General features: G+C 42.8%; 1 protein-coding gene across 2 annotated transcripts in view; it reads left to right on the top strand.

Annotated features, from left to right (window-relative positions):
* The window catches only part of bcl9 (BCL9 transcription coactivator), a 28,780-nt gene that overhangs the window by 2,609 nt on the left and 2,473 nt on the right, over nt 1-23,698 (top strand). For both annotated transcript variants that reach the window (XM_020089953.2, XM_020089954.2), the window contains exons 3-9: nt 14,538-15,018; nt 18,289-18,602; nt 19,369-19,476; nt 19,622-19,808; nt 20,519-20,615; nt 20,719-22,900; nt 23,389-23,658. In XM_020089953.2, coding sequence (XP_019945512.2) covers nt 14,732-15,018; nt 18,289-18,602; nt 19,369-19,476; nt 19,622-19,808; nt 20,519-20,615; nt 20,719-22,900; nt 23,389-23,658 — 3,445 coding nt within the window. In that variant the 5' untranslated portion in view covers nt 14,538-14,731. The remainder of the gene's footprint in view (nt 1-14,537; nt 15,019-18,288; nt 18,603-19,368; nt 19,477-19,621; nt 19,809-20,518; nt 20,616-20,718; nt 22,901-23,388; nt 23,659-23,698) is intronic.

The following is a 23,698-nucleotide window of genomic DNA, read 5'->3' as shown; positions in this document are numbered from 1 at the left end:
TCATGAATACGTCCTGGACACACTGTGGTTTAATACAGTTCGGTCATCCTCAATGCCTAATTGCACCGATACAGTGTAAAATGCTTCACATTTTATTTATCAGTCCCGTGAATCTATACATGAGTTGATGGGCTATGACAATGATTCATACTTCTACTACACACTCAGCCCTGGGTAAACTAACGAGCTTGTACTTTATAGGGAGTGGTGGATGAGTAAACAAAAGAGTAATTTGGACGCAGCCATGCTGTAGCAGTAAAGTATTTGTTTTCTCCTTACTTGAAAAAGAACGAGGCGTGCATGTTTTCCAGCTTTTACTCTCTAGCATTTTCAACTTTTCTCACAGAATCAAACACTTCTTTCTTGCGCTCAAAGACAAACTTGTGCCATAACTCGATAGCTTAACACTGCTATGATGCAGCGGTAACAAGCCAGGCCCAGGGTCTTTGTAACGTCAGCCATTATCTCTTTGACATTTATCTATGGAGGTGCCTACACTGATTGCTGTATTTGTGATGAGAGAGGCCTTGAATTGTGGAGAGACTACCGTGTGTGAGCGCTCTCGATGCTGTAGGAATCAGCTTGAGGCGAAGGACCTCTGAGCCACGCCGCTCTGGACTATCAGCGCAGTGTTTGGTCTTTATTCTCTGATCTGCACATGCTGAGGACACAACACGGTCAGGGCGCACTTCCTGAGAACGCAGCGCACACTGTTTATTTATCAGCTATCTAATCCAAAAGCGTGTTAACCAAAAACCACAGTGAGGTGAAGGATGCAGGGAAATGGATATTGATGTAAAGTGGCAAAGGATTTATTTTCTCCTCTGTGTGTTGGCCTCTCATGTTTCCATGCATTTGTTTGCTTCATGGGTTTTCTAATTGAAACCCTCAAGGCTTGTGTTGTGTTTGACATGGAGCGATGTGTTGGAGTGGCGGTTTGTCTCATTGCCTGTGCAGTGGGTGGCAGGAGGCTCCCCTCCATATTCATACAGTAGATTAGACCCATGGTTTTTTTTCTGCTTGAAAAGTCAATTCTTCCTCTCAGGAGACTAATATTTTTTGCGATGGTGCACTCATCAAGCAAGAAATGTTTAGATCAATGAAACAACAATTTACCTGACTTTCTTCTTCAGAATTCCATTTGAGAATTTTAGTTTGTGTCCTGAATGACAACTCCAATTGTCAGACCTTCAAAGTACGTCATATAGTGTCCTCCAGGGAGCAAGAAAAACCTGTCTTGCCTTGCTTTACTATTGTAGCTCTGCCAGTTTACACGTGACCTGTTTGGAAGTTTAAGTGATGTTGAATTATTGCTATAAACCAAGTGTTCAGGGGCCTTCAGGGTAATTGAAAGTCATTACTGAACTTCTGTACATAAAATCGTGATTTACACTCTATTCTGGCATTCCCCACAGGACATGAAAGTGTGTGTATTACCTAAGAAAACAATTCAAATGCAATATTTGGGGCCCTCTTGTAAAAAAAGACAAAACATTATAGTTTCAAGACATGTTTTTGATAGAAGTCCCATCTTCATCCCTCAGTTTATAGTCAACAGTTCAAAACTACTGTATTTAACTTGCATACATTTTATTGCAGATGGGGATTCGACTATGAATTTGATTTCTGTGGCTATTGATTCATTCCAAAAATTGCCCTTTCCCCTCCAGCAGTCACAATTGGTGCTTCTCATGACTTCCTCTCCATAAAAAATAAGTATGTGATGTGATCTGATGCATCAGATCAGTATCAGTCCCTATAGTGACTGTATTTGCCAGATGTGACTGAGCTACATCAAATACAGTCTGATACAAAGTGCCTTACATGGTTTAAGACCAATAACAAGATGGAACTGGAGTCAATAATACAGTTAAGTATAAGACATGCATGGACAGATAATGGTGATTATTAGAGCAATACAAAATTATGTTCAGTAGAGTTTTAAGTAAATAATTCTCTGTTGTCTTAGGAGCATAAAATATTGAAAAGCAAAAAGTGTCTTAAATTGTTTAAATGGTGAAATTCATACTATTACAATTGTCTGTTACTCTTTTTTAAGTCGTTCATGCCACAGAGCATTTTCAGCCAGTAAAAGAACAAGCATGTCTGTTGTGTTCAGTTTATTTATTCATTTGATCCATTTCTGTTCAGACCATTACAGACCGATCATCACTTAGAAACACATTAAAGACTAAATAAAGATAGGAGGACATTATTTCAAAACAAATCTTTTAGGACTCCAAGGACCAGCTCCAAGTTGTAAACCTTAACAGCCTTGTGTGCCTTTCCAAACAGTTGGAGCTATAAATATGACTGCGTTTTCTTTAATAGCCACATTTCATATCTTTTCAGTGTAGGAGGTCTTGGTCTCCTGTGGTGATCTGTGGTTGGATTGTTGCACACACAGGATCCTCAGGGATGCGTCTGGCTGAGTCAGACTGTACCTATCAATCTGCTTTCATGTTTCTCTGCTGTGATTGACAGTTATGGCGCAGACAGGCTGCTCGTCCTGCTCCGAGGGGAGAGGTCCTCACAAACAGAGCTGCTCTCGGGTGGAACCTGGGGGGCTTCCGTGACCAGTAGTCACCTCAACTGCTTGTGCTAAAAGCAGCCCGCTAAGCTGAGAGTCTCTCCAGCTAGTTGTTACTAGTTAGCTTCATTTAACACAGGACCACGAGTAGAGGATGAATAGTAAATAGCACAGTTTTTGTGACAAAAATAATCATGTTTTTTTCTAATTAGAGATTTTCCCATACCAGGATTGGAAATGTGATACTGCTTTATGCTGTGTTGGGTTTGAGAGATATGCAGCAAAGACAGGACCTGTGCTCACATCAGTTTTTTACTCCTAGAAGCAAAGCAGGAGCCCAATTTAGACTTAACAATCTTAAAAGGCTGAAAAATCTCTGGAAAGCTGTTAATTGCCTTCTGCCACGTTGTATGCTGCGTCTGCATCGGTGTCATGGAGATTGTAGACGGTATTCACTGCAAGTTTTTCAAACTCAGAAATATCAAACACAATGTTTTGTGATAATTCAAATTTGTAACAATAATACCAGCTGCCGGAAAAGTAACCATTGTTTAGCACGAAACTGGTAACCATTTCCTCCCTAACCCTCTCATCCATAACCATGGCACAATGGCTTTCAAAAGCAACTAAACTCGACACATGCTCTGAATGGTGAAGACACTCAAGAGTAATCTACATGTTCACCACGTTTTGGCTGCCACATCTTCAGGAACTTTGTTTTTACAGATTTTATTTTTGTCCATGTGGTTTACCAACAGGACGAACATGAGATTCCTGATATTTTCCACTTTGTCAATTGACGAGAGCTCAGTTTACATTTGAAATCAGTCTGGTGATTTTATGAGACCGTGATGAGCATCAATCTACTGTGTCAAATCTTCATTATCAAGTATCCTCTGACTAAAATGTCAGCGTAAATGAGAGGAAGCTTCTGGCAAGATAGATCCCTTTATGGTTTTTTTGGTGGAGCTCTTGAAATATGATGGTGTGTGTGTCGAGAGTTTGTGGTGATAAGAGCCGACACTGTTGTCTCTGTGTTGCAAGAAAATCACGTGATCTCCGCACCAGATTTTATACATCACTTCCTGCCTCTTGCTGCTTCACCCGGCTGCTCCACCTCTCACCTGAATAATTGTTGCTGTTGTGAGCTGCAGAGAACCTCCTGCTGTGTTGTGCATGTGTGAGAGGCAAACTCTGGGTAAACTCAGTAGCCAATTCTCATCAGCTATCTAATCTGAAAGCGTGTAATACAAAAACCACAGTGAGGTGAAGGATGCAGGGAAATGGATATTGATGTAAAGCAGCAAAGGATTTATTTTCTCTCCACAGGTCATATCTGGAAACGGCTACGTGAAAGCTTAAATAGTCATTCACCCTATGAATATCCAGAATTAGCATAATTTGTAGTGGTTTACTAATGAGTGCAATTTTAATTAATGCAATATTATATATATAATTTAGTTGCTTATATATATATATGTGTGTGTGTGTGTGTGTGTGTGTTTGGTTAATATTGGATAAATGCCACACCATTGTGTTGTGCTTATATTATATATTATAACTATAATCCCACCTTGAATATAATGAAAAACGTTAATATGCTTCAAATTCAGTGTAAACATGGAAAATCCAGTAGCCATTGAAGTAACTTGAGAGCTGCTATGATACTTAGACAACCATACCAAGTGTGACAGTTATCGTCTCTTTGCTGAAAATACAAGGTGTGAGGAACATGGGAGTAACTTTACTCTGATGTCAGGATTAACTAGCAGATTGAATTTAACCTGGTTTACACAGGCGATTCGCTGCATGCTCTTAACATATTACCTTGAGGCCAGATTTCAGCGTCAAATGCTGTGAAGCATTCATAGTTTTTGAGGAACCTAAAGGCGGCTCAGACAAAAATGCACAAAGCTCTGACTCATGGGAACAGCAGATGCCATTAAGTAGCTCAGTTTTCAGTGCATCTTGGACATTATTAGGCTAAATACTGCCACATGTGAGCATTTCTATGTGCAATAGTGAGTGTGTGTGGATGTTGCTCTCTGCCTGTATATTTAATTGGGTAGGTGTTAGTCAGTGTGTTTAAAATTCCATGGAAATGACACCAGTCCAAACGGGGGTAATTCAGGGACACAATCTGGCTCATATTCTCTCCACAGTGCTAATTTTGTTGTTTGATAGCAGAGAGGAATCATGAATGTGAGTGTGTATCTGAGTCTCCTGCTCTGAGTTAAATATATTTGTGTGTTGTTATGCCAGGCCAGTTAAGATGCCTGAGGTGTGTCACATGGTCTGACAGGTTGAGAAGCAGTTGTTTGTTTCTTAGTGTTTTTTAATGTTAAAAAAAATGGTTTGGGCAGCACATCTTAACATTTAATTCCTTTCCTGTCTAATGTTCTAACTGCTCTAAATTGAGGTTTTGCACAGTGGGTTGTATTGACTGCTGCTTGAAATATGCATATGTAGTGTTTCTTTGCTGTTTGTTCCGAGGCTCAGTATCAAGACATTAATTATTCTTGTGGGTAGTATATTTGCAAGTGGCTTGCAGAAAGGGCATTTTGAACACTAAGCGAGTAACACACGTCTCCTGTACGCTTCTTCTTCAGTGGTCTGCATGGCCCCTGAAAGGCCTGGCCACTGGGATTTCCCACAATGCTTTTGGCCACAAGGAGACGTCCTCCCAGCATGAGCAAGGGAGGAATGTAGCCCGAGTGTGGGAGAGACCGTCTGGATGGAAGGAGGGAGTCACGGACCAGAGAGTACGGTCAAGGGAAGGCAGGAAAGAAGGGGTCTGCAGAGAGGGCAGCAGAGTTCTCTTCAGCAAATGGTGTTTCTGTTTGGTTTGTCATTTAATCCACAAGTGAGAGAAACCTACTGTATGGAAAGGCTTTGCATATTTGCTTTGCATGTATGCATTTCCACTCTGAGCGGTTTTACTATCTACTGGTAATATCACTCACTACAATTTATTACAGTGCACACTATTAACACTGAACCCTAGTCTTATTTAGCAGTTTGACTTTGCTTTGGCCGCAGGAAGCACTCTGGCAGTTATCGTCGGTTCATGCGTTCAAATTGTTGATCCTGTGGAAAACCTACCTTAACCCGTGTGCACACAGTAAATTATTTTAAAAATCCAGTCCAAAAGGGATCTGAAGCAAACAAATCAGTCATTCTGTTAGAGACCTGAGGGTAATTTGGACTGGACTCCAGAGGTGGTTCATTTGAACAGACCCAAGTAGAGACCACCAACATTTAATTGGTAGTGCAGCAGAGTAGTACAAAACAATCGAAATATGTCATTTTACCTCCAGCTTTCTCTTGAATCAGACAACAGTTCCCTTTGCAGTGTGACACACACTTTTTAATCTATTAGATATATTTCTTCCCAAGACCTTACTCACAGAGAAAGTATAATTTGGACTTGGGCCAACATGGCCTGGTCTTGCTCATTGTTGTCTAATAACCCTTTTCCACTGATGTACTGCCTAATCAAGAACCGGTTCCATGCATTTTGACCCTAAGTTTGGAACCACTAATGTCATTAGATATGGGAGGAGCTACCACAAGAAACTCTCCTCCATTTTGAAAAAAAAAAACATGAGCAAAAGCAGCAGTTGTACGATGCTTTCCAGAGCCCTGAAATGCAAGACGTAATTACTTTACAAGTAAATGTATAAAAAGCAAGCAAAGCAGCCATGATTCCATTACAATGTAAATAACCACAGCATCTGCTATGTATGGCTTTTTTAATAATGTTTGTGGTTATTGGCAAAGTAGGAATGAGTGCATTAGAGATGTTAGCTGATACGGAGTGCCAGTGGTAACGCTGGGTTCTCAAACTTGTCAAGATTGTGATAAGTTCAGAACTGGCTCTACAACGTCTAGGTGGAAAAGAGATATAGGAGTTGACCTGTGAAGACCTCTGCTTCATACCTACTGCTGCACAATTACACAATGAAGCAGTGAAATAGCTGTAGCTGCTATGACATGTCTTGCTGTGCTCACATTTTATAGTCCACCCACCGAAGTGTGACAAATGTCCGGAAGCAAAATTGTGGTGATAAGCAAAAAAAACCGCCTGATGAGAAAGAAGTTCCACTGTCTCTAGTTGTTGCATATTGAGTAGGTGTTGTTGCACGCTTAAAGTGACATAGATGTGGGCAGTGCAAGTGGCTTATTAAAGCCCAGCTTAATGATGATTTTATCTTGATTGCATTTAATGTATTTTTACTAATGTTTTTAAAAAATGTATTCAAGAGCAACAGAAATTAGAACACACTTGAACATGAACTGATGTGTAGATTTAACTTAACGTCTGGTCAACTGTCTGTTTCTAAGTGTATTCTATTTTACTGTTCATTCAAAGCTGCAATTCAGTTTTAAAATTTGGCCTGGAATGATTGAATTGTATTTTGCACTAATGGCATCATTTCAGGAAAGTGTGAAATGACACAAATAGGGTTGCATACCTGGAACCTGTAATTCACTACTTAACTCTCTGTAGGTGTAACACACTGGCTGAGTGTTGTCAGCTTAATGCTACCAGCTAATTAATTACCTGACATTTGCTTTGTGAGCATTGATTCCACTTGAATCAAAACTTGGTTGTAGCATTGTAATTTAGTTGCTACCCTTGAAAGACGAAAAGTAAAAATAATTTCCCAACCCTGTGTGATTTGAGAATATAGGCTACACAATAAAATTTGATGATGATGAATCAAACTCTTTTCACCATTGTATTTTTGGTTCACAATACTTGTACTATTTGATACTGGCACACCCCAAATTGACACCCACACATGTCAGAGAAACAATGGCAGCAGTTACCCAGTAAGATATTGAATGGCGTCTGTTAGGGGTAGGCTAAGGTTTGGTAAGTAGTGGTTGTGGTAAGGGTAAATCTCCAGGAAATGTAATGTCTCCAGAAGTGACCTGTGACAGCGTACGTCCTAGTGTGTTTGTGTGTAAACAAGACACACCCACTTAGCCTGAGATGCAGAGACAGAGAGCAGATGCACAGAGATGGAAGTGCAGAGAGAGAGTGTGTGTGTGAGTGTGTGTGAGTGTGTGTGAGTGTGTGTGAGTGTGTGTGAGTGTGTGTGAGTGTGTGTGAGTGTGTGTGTGTGTGTGTGTGTGTGAGAGACGGAGATCAGAACAGGCTGGAGTGCTGAGTGCCAGTCCTGCTGCTGAAGCTGGCCACCACACATGGCACGGTGCCCAGGCTACGCCAGCAGATGTGTCACTAGTGAGTCAGCTGCGTGTGTGTGTGCGCGCACGCTCTCCGTCTGAGAAGAGATCCACTTGTGTAATAACCCCCCTTCCTCCTCAGAGTATATCTGTATCACACCCCTTTCCCATCCTCCTGTTTTCATTGTCCCTTCCATCATCGTGATGGACATGGCAAGGCTTCTGTCACTACGATATGATATGACAAACTGTGACATTACACACATGTCGCCTCCCTGGGGACGGAGGGACATCGTCTGCCGGCCAGGGGAAGAGATTAGCTGAAGATAGTGGGGTGGTTAAGCTTGTTGTACAAATGCAGCATAGACAAAGCAGTGGAGAGGTGGCTGAGGGTAACAGAGTGAGTAAGAGGGAAAGACTTAAACAGACGTCAGCATTGAGAAATGTACCTAGCAGTACAGTGTTGAGAAATTTAAAATTTCATTGTAAATATTTGTGCGGCTCGGTTTCAGGAGAAACAGGAGCTCAGTCATACTTGTGTGACTGTCCTTCCTGTCACAGTAGATGTATTATGTCAAATGTTACGTCTGTGGCGTCACAGCGCTATCTTTAGCGACACTCAGCATTCCTTGCATTCTGTGTGCGCCAAGTGAGTCACGAGTGCTATCTGCAGGGTGTGGCATGCTGGGACATTGCTTTCAGGAAGTCACCTAAAAAGGTGAGCATGCAGGTGTTTCCTCAGTCAGAGTACGGTGGGATGTCCCACAGATAAACAGTGTGTTGCCGTCCCTCTTAAGATAGAGTTATTGTTCTTTCTCCTCCACTAGCAGCCAGGCAGGTATGTGTAACAACTAGTTGTGTTAAGAAACCTGTTCTGAACAAGGAAGTAGTGTGCTTGTTTTTTACTTGAACTGTAGAATAAAAACTAGCACGATCCTGTTTGAATGAATTTGACACAACACGGAATTCGTACCCCCTCGTGCACGCAGTCAGATGAGTTTGAACACTTGACGCTCGTCTGTGATGCCTCCTCCGCTGCTGCTAACAGGTGAGCCTGCAGATTTGTTTGGCTCATCTCACCTTTGATCGGTACTTTGCCGTCTTCATTGTAGAACCCAGAATACTTCCACACGATTCTTTGGTGTCGTCATTGTCTGCTCAGCACAGCTTTTCTTGCTAGCCTCCTTCATTTACATAGCAAAGCAATGCAACCTCCCTGGTTTACTTCAATGGTAGGTCAAGAGGTCATGCATTAGGTCAAGTGACAGTGAGTGCCCTCTGCTGGATCACAATCGATTCTAGGCTGTATATATAGAATTTGAACCAGTCATTACAATATTAATATGAACTTTTTATCAACATGTTCAGTTGAATTTCCAATAAAAAGTGACAGCCCAAATAAATTCTGGATCATATTACAGTGCATATATAACTGAGTTGCAAAGATATATTTATTAATCAACTATCTGATAGACAATTAATTGACAGCTACTATGACAATTAACTATTAGTAAAAGAAATTAAGCAAAAATACAAAACCAGTTCCTGCTTGTTAGATTTGAAGATTTGATGCTTCTAATAATAAATAGAATATTTAGGCCATTGAAGATTTTGACAAAAACTAAATAAACTAATCATTTTATAGACCTTGGTTAATCAATTAATTGAAGATTGATAGATAAGTAGTGAATGAAATTAGTAGCATAGCCTAAATCAAATTTAACCTGTTGTAAGCTTTGGTTTAGATTTCATAGTTGTACATTTTAAAGACTTTGTTTAATTTAATTTAAGACAATAAGCACCAGTTCACAAAGCAATTAATTCTTCGTTTGTTCTTTAACAACCAATTGCAAAGGATTTTTTAAAATGTCTCTATGACTCTATGCTCTAAAATAAAATATGATTTATTCCTTCAAAGTTCTTGCACACCAGAAAGATCAGAAACTCCCACACACTGTTGATCATTTTAACTTTTAGACGCTTCAGTAGACAGGTGCTTATCAGATAAAATGTATTATTGATATGACAAGAGTAAAACCAGGCGTGAATCCACAGAGGAGTACCAGTTGTTTCCAGCATTTGTTCCTGTTACTTAGGTCTCAATACACTAATGACGGTATTAAAACATTCTCTGAGGAGCATTTTTGAAAAGTATGGAATCTCAGTGTGCCATTATCCGATAATTACCACCTATGGCTTTTTTTCAATTTCAGTTACCGAGCTTGCCTCAAGATCTGTATGTATAACAGACTCATGAAAGCACTTTTTTGAAATGATGTGTCTCAGCCCTTTGTAAAGCAGCATAAAGAGTATTTCAATGTTAAGAGTGACCTTAGCGTCACATTTTCTGAATATAATAAGAATAAAAGCCAACCTCAGACCTATCAGACGATAAAATAATCCTTCAGCGGGATTCTGTTGCATGCATACATGGTGATTTGAAGAGAAGTGGGTACATGTAAGTTATGCTTTTGTGTAAGGCCTCTCTGTTTGGCTCCATCTTCTTCAGGCTGCATCACAGAAAGCTGAAAAGAAGGGTGGAAATAATGTTTCTGATATCACCCAGGAACAAATAATGGTCTAAAGAAATTTTCGAGATGGAGGCCGAGCAGACGGAGACCGGGCAGGGGAGCTAGAGAGTGAGGAATAGAGAGCAATACGCCATTGTGACTGAACTGCAAAATGGGATTTGCATAAATAAGACTGAAACATCAGCAGGTCCTTATGCAGCCAACAGCAAGGCTGAGATGAGGGAGGAGAGGTGGGTATTTGTGTGTGTGTGTTTGCACTAGTTTCCACCGCCCACCTGAAAAATATTGCCATTGTAGCCTTGCTGTGTTAAAATTTAATCTAGTGGACTGGGCTGGCAACAAGGTCAAAGATCCTGTCTTGTTAATCCCAATCCTTACCAGTGGATACGACACTGGTATAAATCCTCCCATCGCTCCCTCAGAGGAGTTAGGGTGACGCTGCTGGGAAGGGTCTACTCTTGACACTGCACCCAGCTCGTGTACGACGACTGTTACATAAGCATGAAGTGAAACGCTCCCCTTTTAGTGCCACCCGCATTGGGAAACCCAAATCTAATTGAATTGAACTGTTCTCTGCCCTGTTTTCATGTGGAACCTCATATTTGTAGCAGATGCAAAAAAGCTCAAGTTTTCCAGCCTCATTATACTGTTTCCCCATTAACTTGCATGCACTTCAGCTCCTCGTCTGCTCGTGATAGACAGTTCTGTGTCTTCACTATGTGTTGTGCATTTGTGCAGCTGGTAGCTGTGTGTGTGTGTGTGTGTGTGTGTGCGTGCGTGTGTCAGTGCATTCATTACGACAGTCGTGTCAGCAAGGTACCTAATTAGTGTCTCGTTAGCGTGCAATTTGAGGGAACAGGTGATGGACAGGTCCTGCTGTTCATTTCTGCGTGTGCACATTCTCGCATTACATTTCATTTTTGAATGATTGGGGTTTAGGTTTAGTTAACACCCCTTGAAGAGATGCATGCTACTTGAGAGTGAATGAAGCAGCAGACTGGTTCAGCAAACCGAACAGGATTCTCTTGGTGGCTCTGTCGTCTGCTACGTCACTCATTTCAGGTGACACCCAATGCTGAAGGGGGTCACTGAGCTTCAGATGAAGTGCTTGTTGGATGGTGGAGCAGCATCTGAAAACACCCTCCTGACAATTTGTGTAATTGTGTGTGGAGCTGAAAAAAGGTTTCACATTTCATTATTGCCACCGCTGACAGCGTTTCTGTTTTAATTTTTGGACAAATAAATCCCTTTTGAGGAAAGACTTCCTGAAAGAACGGACATTTTAAACAGTTACTGGAGCCTCGCTCTTCTCTGTGACACCTTATTTTTTATTCCACCTTTGAGCGTCATCTTTGGAAACGACAAAAAAACTTTAGCTTCCAACACGGGGAGAAGACACATATAAAGCAGCACATTTAAAAGATATTTTAAATATTTTAAGATATCCTTGTTAATATCTTTTTACTTAATGCTAATAAATGGGCTGCATGTCTGTCTTTTAGCGCTTCAACTCTTGCTCTACATACACAATATTTACATTTCCTCTGCTGTGTAAGATGAAGTCAGAAACCGCGTAGTCTGCCATTACTGTAACATATTAGAAGAGTTAAAAATGTTGAATTGTTGAGTGTCTGTAATCTCTATCTCTGTTTCAAACTATGTAATGTTGGTTTATTGAATTTGAGGGAATTGAACCTGGAAAGTCATTGAAACATCATTCAGTTTTTTCAAACTCCCTCATACATCATCTTCCTTCCTGTATCAAAAAATACTAAGAAAAACTGGACACAACGGAACCTGTGGTAAAAGTGGTAGATGATGTGCTTTTACTATCAGATCTTTAGTTTGCGCAAGAGCTCAGTTTAAGATAATCTAAAGTGGTTTTCAGACATGAACTCTGGAGAATGTCTGGACCAAATTCAACCCAGACTGCAAGAGCTGTGATTGGCCTACTTGGTAGCATTGCATTCCCAGCAGAATATGAATAGAATATTTTTAAATTTAGTTGAAGGAACAAACATGGATGGCGTCTTTCTTTCCTTCGCTGTAGTTCTTTACCAAAAATGTATTGCTCTTCAATATCTATCAACTCCAACGATCCCAAAGTCACTCAACACCAGCATAGAAACTCGACTGCCACGTCTTGGTGGAGTGATTGCAGCGCGACTCACACATACCTTCGCACAACTGTGAATGCTTGTGCGTAGGCTAGAATCTCGTTGACATCTTCGTCAACACTTTTTCATCTGGAGATATTTTTATTCATTTTGGTTAGAAACGTTGAATACCCTGGAGAAAGTCCGGAGCAACTGAACAACATTTGCGTTCTTACATACGGCCCCTCCGGAGAAGATACAGAGTTCAATGGATGTCTGAAAGCAGCTTGTATGTGCGGGACATCATGGCTGCAACAGTTACTCCTGTATGATCTTGTGTTGTAGTGTTTTGTTGTGCGTGTTATATCACAAAATGGAAACATATCTCAATTTCTTAACAGAAATGTCACTCAGAATTTAAGTCTTTTGTAAATAAATATGCAGCCAAATCACCAGTTCAGCAATCAATAATCAGGCGACTCCAGCCTCCACTGATGTGTCACACAGTATGTTTGAGTATTTAAAGGTTAGTCTAATCAGTGTAATTTGGATACGCAGGGCTCCTCTGTTCTTTGCCCCCTCTCTGCTCTTGTGTAGACGCCAGCCCCTGCTCGTGAGCAGTAGTAATCTGTGGCCCTGAGAGCCGTAAATCACCTCGCCTGTAGACCAGCGACAGACAAGAGTGCTGCTGCTGTAGCAGGAGTCGCTGGCTGTATTTGTGTGGTTCCCAGCGATACCCCCCCCCACTCCTCCTAAAACTCCCCCAAACTCTCCACCTCCCTCTCCCCAGGGGAACTCTGGAGCCAGTTACAATGTTGAGTGTTTTGGAAGAGCTCCTAAATATTTTCAGGATGACAGTGTAATCTGACTGACTGGGCCGCTCTCTCCAGCAGGCTCAGATTCTCATGCAATTTTCTTGCTCACTCACCAAAACGCACAGAGAAACAGAAACGCACAGTGTTGGTTGTTCCTCAGTTTTGCCTACCCCACTCCACCACCACACTCCACTGTTTGCTATACATAGACTGCAGTGCTGGTATTTGCATAGATAACTCAATACCCCACCAAATATCTGTAAAGAATCTCAGACTAATATGACTGATATTTGCATGAGAGGTTAAAAATTCAATTATTATATGATCGGGACATTCTTTAACTTAAACATACATACTCAACATAAACTCTATTAAATTCAAATAATATTTACTGTGACATTTTACCACAAAAAAAATGAACTTGCCGGTGCTCTCTGGTGGACATAGTATGTAATGACGACACTGTTACTAGTTGAATTCATACAAAAACTCGAAGGGCACTTCATCAGACTGCAGATGCATGTTTTGAGATTAGATGCATTTAACATGTACACAGAAATGTTCTGTTCACATAAAACGCAGGCAAAATAATCAATTCTCTCCTAAAAAAAATACATATTTTGGATCACAAAAATCCAGATCATCATCCACAAAATTTCACATGATCATATCTGGTAGCACTCTACACATGCCAGAGCTTTAAATCTGCAGTATTTCTCACGAAATTTGCAAAAATGTGAAAAAACACACCCACAATGCGAACAAAAGTGCGGGAGGAATCCTGGTTCCACACCAAAATTGAAAGGGTTCTTCCCTGACCCATACCTCATCCTCCCTGAAAATTTCATGGTTAACTGTCAAGCTGTAAACAAACAAAGGCAGGGGAAAACACAACATCCTTGGCATAAATTAAAAACTTGCTTCTGTTCTATTGTGCAGCATATTCACGTACATGGCGTGGCGTATTATCGGAAGTTTATTGCTCCAGCTCCATCAAAGATTCAATAGAGGGATGAAAGGTGGCGGCTGCAAATTGGCAGTTATGTATTTTTAGTAAGTTTGTGTTCATTACACTTCATACACTCATACCAAGCACACAGAACAATGCAAAGGGAGAAAAGTCTGCATGCATGCTCCCCAGACAGTTTTGAGCAGTATCCTTCATATATACTGATATTTTGACTCGTCATAGCAGGAACACTGTCTGTGCTCCATTTAAATGTCAATGTTTACATTTTTCAGATTTCAGTTTACTCTGGTAGATTGATATTAAAATGTTTTTTGGGGGAATGTTTCTTTAAATTTGGTCAGACTGCAGCTCCCTGTTTCAGTTTTGCTAACTGTCCCTTTTTTCTCTGTTTCCTCTCAACAGTGTGCCCGAGGGCCGTTGAAAGCCCCCTTGGGGGAGTTTCATAAATACACCCCGAACAAGAAAAGACTCCTGGACTATTGTTATTGTTTTTACACATTTTCTCACACACACACACACACACACACACACACACACACACACTCACACACTCATATACACACACACAAACACACTCACACAAGGACGTGGAGAATATGTTGGAGGTCCAAGAGGAGAGGCCAGCGGCGGCAGGTACAGCAGCAACACATTTCAATAAGAAGGAGCGAGGGAAGAAAGAGCGAGAGGAGGCCAAAGACAGTCGTGGAAACCTCTCGAACATCGGGAATCCTGTTCCTGGCTCAAGGAACGTGCGCGCAAAAGCGCCACTTACGCACACAGGCAGTCCTCACCAGCTCATCACTCCACCCTGTTCTGTAGTCCTGGGAGCCCCATCAATGCACTCCAATAGGCTAAAGAACTCCCCGTCCACCAACACACAGAGGTGAGGGGAAAACATGTGGGTTTAATGCAGTGGTACACTTACAGAGGGCTGCCATTGTGTGTGTGTGTGTGTGTGTGTGTGTGTGTGTGTGTGTGTGTGTGTGTGTGTGTGTGTGTGTGTGTGTGTGTGTGTGTGTGTGTGTGTGTGTGTGTGTGTGTGTGTGTGTGTGTGTGTGTGTGTGTGTGTGTGTGTGTGTGCGCGCTTCCAATGCTTTTTAACAGCCTAATCAGCAAAACACTTATCTGTATGTTAATTAATATAGTGCATTTAATCCAGAGAGCCTAGGAGCAGTCAGGAGCACAGTGTTTTAACTGCACACCAAGTACAAATTCACTGTCATTATGTTAAACATGTTCTTTTTTACAGTTGCACAGCATTGTTATCAGCAGCAAGTGACACAAAATCAAGTTTTTGCCCTTCTTTGTTCTGCTAACTGCTGATGACTGAGCCACTAAGTTGCATTGTTCCACATCAATAACATATAATTAGACTTTATTGGGGGCAACACAAGCTTCTATCCACTGCATAAACCTGTTAAAAGTAATTAAAGCAATCAGCTGTCATTGGCTCTCTGTATTTATTAACAGTGGAGAAGAGAGAAATACAAACACTTAGTTCAAGAAAGAATAAAATGAAATCACCTGTGCTACAAAACAAGTTTAACTTTTAGCTATCTGGCCTCATCGAGCCTAAAGGATTTATGAGTTAAAACTATCGCTTGGTTAACTCTGGGTTTAACCCCAGGTTTTCCCTCGTGTGACAGAGGCAGACTCATCATTAACAAGAAGTATTGAATATGATATGAGAGGAAACACTGATATCTGCAGGTAATTTGATTATGGAATCAGGTGAAATTACATTCAATCGCATAGCTAGAAAAAAAAATGGAAAAAAGTTTAAATTACTACTCAGATTGTAGTGTTCGGAATTCAGGAGTTTTAATAGATCTCTTGCTGAGCAGGTAGTTCTGCTCGTGTGTCAATGAAAAAAATGTTACGTGATGCAGATTTAAAAAAAAAAAAAAAAAAGAGACTAATCGTTGGAGAGAATTCTTCTATTTAAAACCCTTTGGTTTTTATTTCCAATAATCATCCCAGTCTCCTCATGGTATCAGCTGCACTGATATTGAATAACAGTGAACGCATCAACGCAGTCTGGATTTCTGTTGCGATTAAAAGCTAGACATTCATGGAAATCTGGAGCAGCAGAACAATTCCACAATACAATGTTTATTAAACATCGCTCTGTTGTTAAGTCATTTGTCCCTTTTAGGATCCTGTAGGAACAATGATCTGATGCAGTGATCTGATTGGACAGAGGTTGAGCTTTTAACAGGTTTTGAGCTGATCCTATGATGTTAACCTGTTTTGGAGCAGGTTGGGTGTGCAGCTTTAGTTACCATGGTGATATACGCTTGTTGTAATCTTGAAAGCTGAGGATTAAACCTCACCCCAAACTGTCCTTTTAAACACAGGCCCCAGGTTTTGGCCGGTGAGACTACTTAGAAAATGCTATGTGTCCTTTTTCTGTAATGCTCTCCGATGGGTTGCAAAGTGATCAGTGCATTCTTCCTTCCAGTGTTGGGTATGTTCTGAACTCTGACCAGTTGTAAGGTGCGTTATGTGCAGGGTTTTTAATTAAGTCCCACTCCAACAGGCATATTTTATTTTTACCCATCCCAATCATTTGAATACTGTGAGCAACAGTTTCTAAAGCCAGTGGTTTGTTCAATGACAGAATGCCATGTTCTTGATGACGTGCAAATCAGACTATCTTGAGGAAACTCATGAGAACATACTACCTCCATTCACAAAGGACAATAGAGTGAGACCTTCTGTTTTTTAAGACTGTTTGTGAGCAGGGCGACACAAACCTGAACATGTCACTTTGACCATACCCCTGTATTTTAGAAAGAGTACTGTAGGTCAGGCATAATGCAGATCTAGAATCAGCTTCTCTGCTCCACTACTTTACCTGAAAGGTCCCAATGTGTGATCCTGAGCAGTTCCAGGGTCAGGGAGTACATTATGTCTGGAAGTTTTCCCTGCTGACTCATGGTTCTGGAGCCTCGGGAAACGGCCGTCTGGACTGCCAAAATTCTGGTTTTGCCTTTTGCCTAATTTTTCTACTAGTTGTGTGTCTGTGTGTACGTACTTACAGTGCGCTGGGCTGTTGCTGTGCTATTTGAACATGTTGGCATTTGTTTCATGCTACAAATGTCTGTATGTATGTGTGTGTATAAGGGAGAGACAGACAGAGAAAGAGATTAGGGTGTGGTGAGAGAGTTCTCTGCCAGTTGGATATGTCCTGCTCGCCTTAACTGAACTGCTCTCATAACTAGTGAGTAGCAGTTATTTGCTCATGGCTTGTGTCTCGGAAGTCTATTTCCTAAACTTTTGCTGTGTGCATTGAATTCCCAAGTCTTATAACCTAATCTCATGTTCAGACTTCTATGCCAACTGTTGGTTGTCATAATGGCATTGTGTTCGTAGCAGTTGCATGGAACAATAAACAGAGTACAACATTTTACTTTTGGTCCCTACCCTTCTCCTGGGCACCACATTAGGTAACAAGGGTACTTGTTATAGTGCAGAGCTGGGGGATATCAGACTTCATGGATGGCCAGCTGCCTGAGTATGGACCCCTCCCCTCGTCTGGCTAGTGCCCAATTCCCAGAACATGATTACTGGGTAACCTAACTTCAAGCCCCAGGCTTTTTTGCTTGATATGCCCCATTTCCTCCTTGTTGTGTGTGTTTCATAAATGGAAACAAGGTCACAAATAATGTAGGAAGACAAAACATAACATTTGGAAGTGTGCAGTAATTTTATGGAGTCCTTGTGATTAAAATGAACAATTACATTTGTTAAACATTGATCAGATGGCCCAGTTTTTAATAAAATAGAAAATAGGGCTAGACGTCGTGGCCATAAATAATTTCAGGATAAAAAATGTCATATCATTCGATATCGGTAATTGTCTAATAATTCATTAATTTGATAATTGTATTTGTTCAAGATTAAAAAGTGATTTTTACTCCTGAGTGAAGGGTGTGGTTTTAAACTCTTCTATGGATAGAGAAACACAAACCCTGTGCTTACTCCCTCCTCACAATGCAAAAGCATCACATTGATAAATATTGAATCTTTGTTGTATTGCTATTGATGAAAAATATATTGCAATATTGTTGTTTTTATTGTCCAGCCCAGTTCTTCTCAAAATAGGCTGCAATATTTTCCACTCACATAGTTTTCTCTTTTTGTCTCTCAGCCCTAAACCGAAGACGGAGGCCATGGTACGATCACCTCCCGTCATGTCCCCCTCCACTGCCGCTCAGATGGACTCTAAAATGCCCAATCAGGGGAAACCAGGGAGCACTGGCAGCCAATCACAGTCCTCACCCTGTGATCCCAAGACCCTGGGAACGAAAGGGGCTCAGAATGTGGCAGGGGGCATGGGGCTAAAGAATGGCCAGGGTCTGACTTCTGGCCCAAGCTCCAAGGTTAAAGTCAAAAGGGAGAGAAGCACCTCAGTGGAGTCGTTCGAACAACCAGAGAGCGGCACACCCACGAGTGAAGAAAAAGGTACAAACCACCTTAGCCATTCAGAATATGTAATGTCCAGCTGGTAGCTGCGGTCAGCGCTAGGTTTGACAGCATGTTATTCCTGCCAGAATGATAAAATGATTGAACTAAGGTAGGTGGACAAGGTGCAGGAGTTTACTAAGTAGCTGTGCTCTCATACTAACTGAATATATCTGTTTGCAATGAACAGAACTGCTCTGCATAGGAAGAATAGCTACAGTGCTTAAACAGTATCATATCGATAGTGTTTGTGCTTGTTCCTGCAAATCTGGTGGTTGTATACATACAATTTCCTATTAAGATAGTTAATTTAATGTATTCAGATGTTGGCGATGTTACCTCATCCCATGGTTTATTTAGTTTTGTTATATACGACTGCATAACTTAACTTTAAGTGCCTGCTTCTTGGCGGCAACCTTCTTGTTTACACTCGAACCTAGGGCATGCGTCATCAAGCAGTTGGTAATTGTAGAATGTCCATGGTGCAAAATGCTGTAAAAACTCCAACAGGAAGTTATAATGCGTTAAAGAGATCTACATGTTCTCATGATGTGACTCAGGTCAGAATAAGCCACATGTCTTAATTTGATTATTGTTTATTCTGAGTGTAACCTTATTCAGGGTAAGGTCATCAGAAAATGCTCTTCACATGGCAGAATCGTATTCATAGTTTTGTTGTTATCGGAATATTGGTGTCCATGTAAACATGTCTTCTGTCACTCACACTGATAAACTTAAGCTCACTGAACGCTATGTGTGTGTGCAGACAGTAGCCGGGTGAAGAGGATGTGTGTGGCGGAGAGGAGGCAGCCGTACAGTGGAGCTGACTGGTGCTCTGGGGGAGAGAGTGATGAAGATGACAAAGGATTCTTCAGTAAGTGTGTTAATGTGTGCATCCAAGCATGTGAAGCAGCTCCTCCAATGATCAACTTGACTTATGACAGCACTGTAGTTAAACTACATTGCCCATAATCCTGCGCTTTTCCCTAAACTCGTGGTCTTTCCTTTTGCTCCCTTAGACTGTAACTCAAGTGACGTGAAGCCCCAGGACTCAGTCACACATTCTACCTCCAATGCTGGACTCAGTCGCTCCTCGACGCCCTCCCACAACACAATGGGAGGCCAGGGCTCCACAGCAGAACCAGCTAGTGGCCAGAAACCAGGCGCAAAACTTGTTTATGTCTTCACCACGGAGATGGCCAACAAGTAAGGAAGCTGAGTTCTCATTTGTATTTTTGTGGCTAGTATCTTCAAACTGCTGGTCAACCTTGATTTGACATCCTAATCCTTGATGTACACATATAGTTCACATGCTTTGCTTTGTTGATTAGCATTTACAGTTTAAGTTTATCTCTACAAGCTTGAATAATTAATGCGTTTAGACAGGCTAATTAAATCATCGTCCAATATGTAGACTTTTTTTCATATGCAAAGCATACACCCACAGAGAAACCCTTTGTAGAACCACGGTTCAAAATTAAATGGAATTACTAACAATGTCAATTGCCTTAAGTATAACTCTGTGCCCCTGTCAACAGCGGTTGTTATGTTCTTTGATGTTTGTGTATTACATTAAGATACTAGCTTCCCATTTCTCCTATTCATTGCCCCAACTTTCCCAATTATAGCCTTAAATCTATTTTGTGTGATCTGTACAAGCATGTGTTTCTCAGTGGGAGCGTACACTCTGCTTACATTAACACTCTCTTTTGGGAATTAGAGAGTAAATATGTGGATGCCCGGGGAAGGTGTGTTTGTGTGTGCGCAGTATTTTGCCTCGTCAGTTGACCTTGGGATTACCTTCATGGACCCATCTAGTACTCATTCACCCTGCCCACCATATACACACACACACACACATGCACACTTATTGTGTCTGATGACTGATATCTGACTGTCTGCCTTCTTGTCCTCAGGGCAGCCGATGCGGTTCTAACTGGCCACACAGAAAATATCATTGCCTTCCACATGAAAAACATCTCCAACAGCAAGGACAAAGCTCACCTCCTCCTGGTAAAGACACAGATGCCTTTTTGTATTACTCACATAAGCTCACAAACACCCACATCATATTACTATCATAACTTAATCCTATTTCTCTCATTCTTTGTTAAAGAACAATGCAGCAAGTTCTCTCCGAAATGACTCTAAGCCTCCTCAGCAGCCCTCGTCCCATGCCCAAGAGCAGAGCCATCAGCCTGGATCCAAACCGTCCTTACCTGGCATGGCAGAGCCAGCCCCACCCCAGCCTTCAAACCAAGGGAGCCAGTCTGGTGTTCTTCCACAGGAAGGGTCATCCGCTGCAGGCATGGAATCCAAAAATCTTTCTGGCAGTAGCCCCAGTAACACTACAGCTCCAGTTGACCAGGCCCCTGTCACCCAACCTGAGGCAGGCCTCAACCCTCCAACAACAGGTGAAGGAGGGCAGGGTGGAGGCTCTGGTGGTTCAGGACTGACACCCCAGCAGCAGCAACAACAGCAGCAGCTGGCCCAGGAGCTCCTGAACATGGAGGCCAACACAGAGGGTCTGTCCCAAGAACAATTGGAGCATCGGCAGCGCTCCCTGCAGACCTTACGAGATATCCAGCGCATGCTTTTCCCTGATGACCGTGACGCCCCTCCACCTGGGCCCCCGCAGTCCCACGGTGGACCGCATGATGGAGGCCCTGATGGTGCACCCCGGAGGTCTGAGCAGGGCCCCTTACAGGCTATGATGGCGCAGTCACAGAGCCTCGGCCCACCAGGTGGGCCAGGAGGCCCCCGTCCACAGGGTCCACCCTTTGGCCCACCGCATGGTCCCAGAGACATGCCCCCATTTCCACAAGATGAAATGGGTCCACATATGGGGGGTCCAGGGGGCTGTGGAGACGGAGATCAGATGACCCCAGAACAGGTGGCTTGGTTAAAATTACAACAGGAATTTTATGAAGAGAAAAGGAAGAAACAAGAAATGCAACACCGGCCACTTCCTCCAGATATGATGATGCACCCCCATGGTCCACGTGGCATGATGCGTGGGCCCCCACCTCCCTACCAGATGGGGCCAGGAGAGATGTGGGGGGGTCCAGGTGGTCCACCAGAGCACTACCCAGAACGAATGGGCATGGGCCCTGGCCCTAGGGGTATGCCTCCACATATGCAGAGAATGCCTGGCTTCTCTGGTATGATGAATCCTGAGATGGAGGGTCCCCCAAGGCCTGGAATGGGGTGGCCTGATGACATGCCCCCCCGGATGGGAGATGCACGAGGCTTCCCTGGAGGACCAGGTGGAATGTTTGCTGGTCCAGGAGGTCGTGGTGAGCGTTTCCCAAATCCTCAGTCAGTCCAGGAAGCAATGTTCCACCAAGGAATGGGTGGAGAGAAGGGCCTCCCTCCTGGGATGATGATGGACATGCAAAGGATGATGGGGCATCAAAGAGGTGGAATGGAACCTGGAAACGGCATGGGCATGTTTCCTAGAATGCCTGGCGATGGTCCTATGAGTCCATCATCTAGGCTTCAAGGAATGGGGGGTAGAGAAATGGGGCCTGAGTTTGGCATGGGTCCTGGCCCTGGGCCGGGACCGCATATGCACCCTTCCAAACTACGAGATCCTGCCATGAATATGAGTCCAGATGAGATAATGAGAATGAGAGGAGGGGGAGGACCTCCAATGGAGAATATGGGTCCACAGGGCAGGCCCATGCAGGGTCCTGTCTTCCCTGAGCAGACACAGCCAGGAGACTTTCCTATGGGACCCGGGCGGCCATTCCCTGGTGGTCCTGGAGGAATGAGGGGTCCACATGCAGACCAAGCCTTTGGTCCAGAGCACAGATCTACACCAACAGGAGGCAATGGCCGTATGAACCACCTCCCTTCTGCTGGTGGCCCTTCACAAGCCCAGAGGGGTCGCAAGCCAGCAGATCTCAATGTCCAAGCAGGAGGGGGGAACTCCCCCAATGTCAACCCACTTAAGTCCCCACCTCTAAGGCAAGTGCAGTCCCCAATGATGGGCTCTCCCTCGGGAAATCTTAAATCGCCTCAGACACCGTCCCAGCTGGCTGGCATGCTCACTGGTCCCACAGGCCCTAATGCCCCTCCAGCTCCCCCAGCATCAGCACCAATGAAATCCCCCCACTCCATGATGGGATCAGCAGGCGCCTCTCCTGTTCATATGAGGTCTCCTTCTCTTCCTAATCCCTCTCCAGGATGGGCTTCCTCACCAAAACCCCCCATGCAGAGTCCAGGAATACCACCCCAGGGTGGCAAGCCTCCTCTCAGTATCACCTCACCAAATATGATGGGGAATATGGAGCAAGGTACAACAAGCTTTCTTCTTCTGCCTCTTACAATATTCATTTCTTCATTTTGCAGGGCATTTTTTTGAATTTTGATAATATATAATAGGGACTGTGGTAAATGGTTTAGTGATAAATTTGTAGTTGTCAGTATAAAGTTTCTGGTCTCTGTGATTGTTAATATCACATTTAAAATGCCAGATGATGTTGACAAAAACAAATCTAAAAAACTGAAAATAAAATGGATGTGGATGCTGACAATGTGGTACATCACTCGTGTGTTCACACAACTGCATAAGGGGTGGGGTTGAGTGGGTTATGGGCCAGTAGCTCCCTCTTATGGCCACTGCATCATAACCTGGTGAGTTAAACAACACTGTTGTAAAGGGTATCACTATTGCTAATATCATCACACATAAAAACAATCTGCCAGAGAATGAAAAGTCAACACTGCTATGTTTTATCATTTCCTTGTCATGTCATCTCCCTCTCATCTTATCATCCTCTAGGTGGTAACGGTCCTCCCTCAGCCCCTCCATCAGGGGCTCCATCTGGCTCCATGTCCCACCCAGGCAACGTCCCGTCTGGCAGTCCATACACCATACCACCTGAGCCAACTCTATCCCAGAACCCTCTCTCCATCATGATGTCACGCATGTCCAAGTTTGCAATGCCCAGCTCCACCCCACTCTACCATGATGCCATAAAGACAGTTGCCAGCTCTGATGACGACTCGCCTCCGGCTCGCTCCCCGAACCTGCCTTCAGTGAACAATAATGGTAAGACGTCTGAAATGTTGATTAATTCATTTGGTGTTTC

This window comes from Paralichthys olivaceus, chromosome 10 (genome assembly GCF_024713975.1).
Source record: "Paralichthys olivaceus isolate ysfri-2021 chromosome 10, ASM2471397v2, whole genome shotgun sequence".
NCBI lineage: Eukaryota > Metazoa > Chordata > Actinopteri > Pleuronectiformes > Paralichthyidae > Paralichthys > Paralichthys olivaceus.
The sequence above is the reverse complement of the archived record's forward strand: the minus strand, read 5'-3'. Positions and strand labels throughout refer to the sequence as shown.